The 6,485-nt window shown below is 41.3% G+C and overlaps 1 protein-coding gene across 1 annotated transcript; it reads right to left on the reverse strand.

Annotated features, from left to right (window-relative positions):
• Nucleotides 1-2,538: 2,538 nt before the first annotated feature.
• LOC132882636 (E3 ubiquitin-protein ligase TRIM39-like) lies at nucleotides 2,539-6,485 on the reverse strand. The gene is made up of 7 exons (XM_060915725.1): nucleotides 6,367-6,485; nucleotides 5,086-5,669; nucleotides 4,879-4,974; nucleotides 4,537-4,770; nucleotides 4,294-4,441; nucleotides 4,146-4,172; nucleotides 2,539-4,044 (listed from the first exon to the last, which is right to left on the reverse strand). The coding sequence occupies exons 2-7, from the start codon at nucleotides 5,665-5,667 to the stop codon at nucleotides 3,362-3,364; spliced, it is 1,770 nt and encodes a 589-aa protein (XP_060771708.1). The 5' UTR covers nucleotides 5,668-5,669; nucleotides 6,367-6,485; the 3' UTR covers nucleotides 2,539-3,361.

Consider the following 6,485-nt stretch of genomic DNA (forward strand, 5'->3'; position numbering starts at 1 on the left):
TGCATCACGAAGTATACACTACGTTAAGTACGCATTACCAAGCCTTTCTACCCATGTTCTTGTTCTCCTGGTTTCGTGATTCTTGTGCCTGCTTCTCGTTATTGTTCTCGCCTAGCCTTTGATGTACTGTTTGTGCCTCGACCGACCTTGCCTGCTGTTTTGGATTGTTTGCCTGTGTATATTTTTTTCCCTCTGTATATATATTCTGCACATTATTAAACTGAAAACTTCTGCACTTACATCTGCCTCCCTTGCATACCTGACAGAATACTTTGTCTTACAATGGATGTAGCAGACATGTTTCAGTACACAATTCCACACCACTTCTGGGTGTCCCTGCCACTATCCTCATATTTCTGCTGGCGTACCGATGCTTATACTCCTACACCCTACGATGGAGAGTATCACCCATGTGTATTCCACATCCAGTGTGGCATCCTCTGTGATGACCTCCAAGAGCCCAAGCCCGCAGGGCTCTACATTAACTTTTGAAACCACTTGTCCTGTCGGGCAAGTTGAAAGGAAATTTACTTGTCCGAATGTGAAGTTGACTTGTCCGAAGAAAAATTTGAGAAAAAACCCCACAAAAAACTATTTATAATAAACTAATTTCACCAGAATTACTTTAACACAATCTATTCACTGCAGAAAAAAATTGTTACACTCTTACATCTTACTGTGTCTGATGGCGTAGTGGCTAGTTCCTCTATATGAGGCAGTAGACACAACAAAAACAATTTTGTCCTTTTTGGTGACCTTGACCAGATGACGCTCAAAATGTTGGAGGTTCTATTTGAGATCAATGTCCATCTATCCTGAAAGTTTCATGAAGATTGATCCAGCCATTTTCCCATAATATTGTGAACAAAAAAACAAAAGAAACACGACCGAAAACGATACCTCACCTCCTGGTGAACTCCGTCCAAGGCGAGGTAATAAAAGCGATGATTAGATCTTATTAACAGGGCAGATGATCAGTGTTTTTACCTCCATCATCGGGACAGGGGCTGAAGAATGGGTTCTCTTTATCTACTTTTAGGTCTTGTGTGAAAATCTGATGATGTTTTAGGTCATATTTCTGCAGAAATATATAAAATTCTAAAGGGTTCACAAACATTCAAGCACCATTGTCAGTCCTGCATGCCTTGGCACCACTGTCAGTCCTGCACCTCAGGCTGCGAGAGTGCCTAATGATATTCGGCGTGCACGCCATGAATGAGGCGCACCTGTTCTCATTAGTGAACTAAGTGTTGGGCTATTTAAGGACTGCGCTGATGGTAATGTGACGCAAAGTCTTACGCCACGTTCAGTGTGCATGACCTCGCCTTGTTTCCTGTGTTTGTGGTGTTCCTGGTTTCTCGACTCCTGTTCCCGATTCTAGTTCTCGTCCTGGTTTTTGCCTCCAATATCCTTTTTGCGCCTCAACTGACCATTTGCCTGCTTTCGGGTTTTTGACCTTGCCTGCCAATTTGGACTGTTTGCTGTTGTGTGTGTTTCATGCACTTCTTGTTTTGATCGCACTGTATTATAATAAACACTTCTGCACTTACATCTGCCTCTCTGGCGCATCTGACAACCACTGTATGGGTTGAAAAAAAATTATTTTCATATTTTTAAATATCATCCTTGCAGTTAATGACCCCATTATAATCAGACAAATAAGATATTTAAAATAAATTGTGTATTCCAGATGTCCAGATCTGTTTCAGATGTAGTTTATGCTGTTTGCTGATCGCCTGACCATTTTCTGTTTCCTGTTTCTGATTTTCTCTATATATTGGATTTGTTGCAGACTTTTCTAATAAAGTTTTTATTAGGAAGCATGTCAGTCAGGGAAAGATGCACATACTGATGACTGGGAAGGCTGTGGGAGCATCAGCTAATTAGTGGACGTGTGTGATGCACCTCTTCGAAAAGGAAACAGGTAATCATACCGGGCGGCGTTCTCTTTGATGTGAGTTTTCCTTAGCTGACTGCATGCATCTAGAAGTAGCCCCTGAGGACTTTGGTTTGTCTGGGACCTTTTTGTTTTGGATTAACGTCGTCTACACAAATAAAACTTGAACGGTGAGAACCACTGGAGCTTTGGCTGGCCGCTCTTCAGAGAGAGGATTGGGCTGTCCCAGAGCACATTTACGGTAAGCTGCTCTCCTCTGGCCTTCACAACTTTAGTGGGAAACATGACACACATTCCTGATATAGATACAAGTTCATGTTTAACGCAGACAAGACAGGGAAAGTTACATCCAGGTCCGAGCTAACTATTGGTTTAAAAATCCCTCATGGGGATAGATAGGTTAGCTTTGTATCCCTTTGTTTTTGTAGCATCTCGGTCGGCATTTAGTATTCTGGTGATGATCTGGCTATGTAACACTTATGTTCCTGCATTTCACATTGTGTTCGTGTGACATTTTTCAAAAACCAGTTCTTCAGTGAAAATACATTTTTTATCTGATTCCTGTCTCACCAAACAACTGCGGACAACTCAAAACTCAAAATGCAAATCTCAGGATTATTTTAAACACTTCATTTATTTAATTCACATTGAAAATGCATCTCTCAATTAAAAACATCATAAAGCATTATATCTGCATTAATGATCTACGCAGGGAATAAAACACTTGGTGTTGTGCTGATATCATGAAGTGGAGTCACTGTTACCACCCTGAAGTTTATTTTCCAATAAGAACATGTTCAGAAGCGTTTTAGCCCACAGCAAACAGCCAATTACTGCATTTAGAGAGAATTATTAATGCTAAGAGAATGATTCATGCTTCTGTGAACATTTTTCAAAAGTCAAAACATATTTTCATTCTATATCCTTTGAGAAAGATTAACTCCATATTATACTGTATGTATGGGTATGATTTGTCTTTGTGTCCATGATTAACACTGCCATGATTTTCAAGACTGTGTCCCTTAAACCATGAGATAATTAAAAAAAATGCAATAGAATGATTTCAGAAATAAAATTAATTTCCTGCCATGATGCCCAACATAATACTTTGACAGGAAAAAGACAGCAAAATATATTCCATTTAAAATGAGATGTAAGAGCATTTAAAGCTTGCAACAACTCCATCTGATGCAAGACAGCATGAACACTAAAATAAAATAAAAGATTAGATCTGATGAACGGCGGCACGGTGGTGTAGTGGTTAGCGCTGTCGCCTCACAGCAAGAAGGTCCTGGGTTCAAGCCCCGGCGAGGGCCTTTCTGTGTGGAGTTTGCATGTTCTCCCCGTGTCCGCGTGGTTTTCCTCCGGGTGCTCCGGTTTCCCCCACAGTCCAAAGACTTGCAGGTTAGGTTAACTGGTGACTCTAAATTGACCATAGGTGTGAGTGTGAATGGTTGTCTGTGTCTATGTGTCAGCCCTGTGATGACCTGGCGACTTGTCCAGGGTGTACCCCGCCTTTCGCCCGTAGTCAGCTGGGATAGGCTCCAGCTTGCCTGCGACCCTGTAGAAGGATAAAGCGGCTACAGATAATGAGATGAGAGATGAGATCTGATGAACAGGGCAGATGATCAGTGGTGCTGAATTTTTACCTCCATCACTGAGACAGGGACAGAAGAATGGATAAAGTTTCTCAGTGAAATTCTGACCAGTGAAAGAGTAGATGTGAGATTTTGCATCAACATCATAGAAGGAGATCAGACCCTCCTCATAATCCACAAACACCCCCACCTTCTGAGGAGCCTGTTTCAAGGAGAGGGGGACAGAGGGAGAATCACAAGCCTTATATTCAGTCTCATTCCTCAGACACACACTCCAGTATCCATCTTCAGGTCTGGCTGTAATCTCCCCTTTCCTGTTAATGGACTCTCTGGCCACTCCTAAAATCCACTTAGTCTTCCCTCTGACCTGCACCTCATAGTAAAATCTCCCTGAGGAGATTCCCTCCTTTCCCAAAACATAGACATAGTCATTAAACCTCTCTAGGTTATCAGGGAGATTCTGCCTCTTGTTTCCATGTTTCACTTGTTTCCCATCATCAGACAGGATGAGAGAAGGATTCGCTGTATCAGGATCCAGAGTCACATCCACTGAGAGACAGAAACACAGTGAACATCAGTTTGATCATTGCACAGTGTGGAACAGTGAAGAATTATATATTTAGTCATGTGACCAATAAGAGCTCACAAACCTGCATATTGCTGAATTCTCTTCAGTTCTGTTTGGAAAATAATTTTGGACAGTATTTGTGAGTAAATGTTGAGAGATTTATGTTTGATTTTTATTAATTAAAACAAAATACTGGAAATATGTGTAATGTGTGTGTAATAAACACTTACTAATCTCTTCAACCTTCTCCATTTCCTCACTGAGAGTTTCCTGAAGCTGAGACAGAGCTCTCCTCAGAGTCTCCTCACTCAGATGAGGGTTAATTGTGATGTCAGTCCAGTCCTGGGTGTGTGGAGGGCTGCACAGTGACGGGTAAATCTACAGTACAGCAGGAGAGAGGAGAAATCCCTCAGCATGGGGACTGCTGTCCTGTCATGTGCTCCATTGCTATTGAGAAACAGAGGGACTCTGACATGTAGGAGGTGGAGGTGATCCTCAGTGTGTGAGAGCTGCTCCAGCTCAGTGTTTCTCCTCTTTAGCTCAGTGATTTCCTGCTCCAGCTCTTTAATGAACTCTTCAGCCTGCATCTCTGCTGCTTTCTGCTTCTCCTCCATCACCATAAGCAGCTCAGCCTGGCTTCTCTCAATGCAGCACATCAGAGCCCTGAAGACCTTCACACTGTCTGCTTTCTCCTTCTCTGTGTTTTTCTAACAGCAGACAAATTGAGAAATTATTTTATTTCATGTGATTAGATCATTATTCTCTGAATGAGTTTTTATAAAGAAGCTACTTTGTAGGTGGGTTAAGAGACTCACTTTATTGAGTTTTACAGAGTGTTTCATTTCCTCGATCTTCTTCAGTCGCTCCTGGATCATCTGCTGAACTTCTGCTTGTGTCTTTCCCAACTCAGTCTGAGAGAAAGATACACACAATGCATCAACTTTTTTTTTAAGGTTCATATTTCATGCATGTAATTAATTTGCAAACTTTATACAATACATCAAAACTTTTCAGTCCCCCACCTTCTTCTCTTCACTCTCCTTCTCTATAGGAACAGTGTTATGGGTTCTGTGTTCTCCCTCAGTACAGAACTGACACACACATGTCTGGTCGTCTCTACAGAACAGCTCCAGGGGTCTCTCATGCTTCAGGCAGATGTAGTCCTCCAGGTTCTCCACAGGATCCATCAGTTTGTGCTTCATAAAAGAAGAAATTCTCTCATGAGGTTCCAGGTGAGTCTTGCAGTAAGAGGCCATACAGATCAGGCAGGACTTCATGGCTGGACATTTCTTTTCACAGCAGGTGTCACAGAGCACCACAGATTGTGTGGGTTTTTCTGCAGCGCTGCTGGATTTCACCTGAACTGCCTTCTTAAATGGAGCAGCAAGTTCAGAGATGAATGTATTCACACGTAGTTGAGGTCGTTTAGGGAATTCCTCCTTACACACCGGACACCGACAGTGTGAACTGCTGTCCCAGAACTCTGTGAGACAGATCGTACAGAAGTTGTGTCCACATGGAGTCGAGACTGGATCAGTGAACACATCCAGACAGATGGAGCACTGGAGCTGATCTTCACTCAGGAGACTGCTGGAGGAAGCCATGACTGACACAGGAGACATGATGGGAGAGGATTTAGACAACACAAAACTTTACACAATGTTCATGGACACTGAACTGAATATAATCCATAACACCAGTAATGATCTCAAATGTCTCTCCTGAATGATTCACTTCTCACTGCACTTGTGTGACATTTTCTTCAGTATGTCCTTTAGTGTAAATGCATTTTTCATATTCATCCCTTTCTTCTGAAATCACTTGAAATTCAAAATGCAAATTTCAGGAGTATTTTAAACACTTCATATTAATTTTAATTAGTAATTAAAAATGCATTATTGTCACAGTGTATAAATGTCCTTAAGCACGAAGTACATTTTAATTCTCCAAGCAGGAGACAGTACAGTCAGTGTCATGCTGTTATTGGAAATAATCAGTGGGGAAGTGGAGTTACTGTTCACACCCAAATGTTGATTATTTTTCAATAACAGCATGTCCCAAAGTGTTTTATTCCACTAAACCCACAGCAATTTGGCAAATATTTACATTTTATTATGAAAGAATGATGTCATATGTTTTATTCTTTTGTTGTTACATTTAATGATCTGTGAAACTGAACTGTAATGTCACAGAAATCAAGTGGAAAACAACAACACAAACAGGAAGTAGAGTCATCTGTAGCACTCTTCTATTCCTCTTTCTATTTCTCTTTTCCCTCTTGTTCCTGTTCTCTTAGTGTTTACCTGCAGTGGTTTTAATCCCTTGAAGAAACAGAGAGAAGCTTCAAACTGGAGATTGTGTCCTGCTGAAAGGGTCAAAGGGTTTTGGTCAGGAAAAGGATTTGAGCTTGAGTTTCGATTCA

This window comes from Neoarius graeffei, chromosome 1 (genome assembly GCF_027579695.1).
Source record: "Neoarius graeffei isolate fNeoGra1 chromosome 1, fNeoGra1.pri, whole genome shotgun sequence".
Classification (NCBI taxonomy): domain Eukaryota; kingdom Metazoa; phylum Chordata; class Actinopteri; order Siluriformes; family Ariidae; genus Neoarius; species Neoarius graeffei.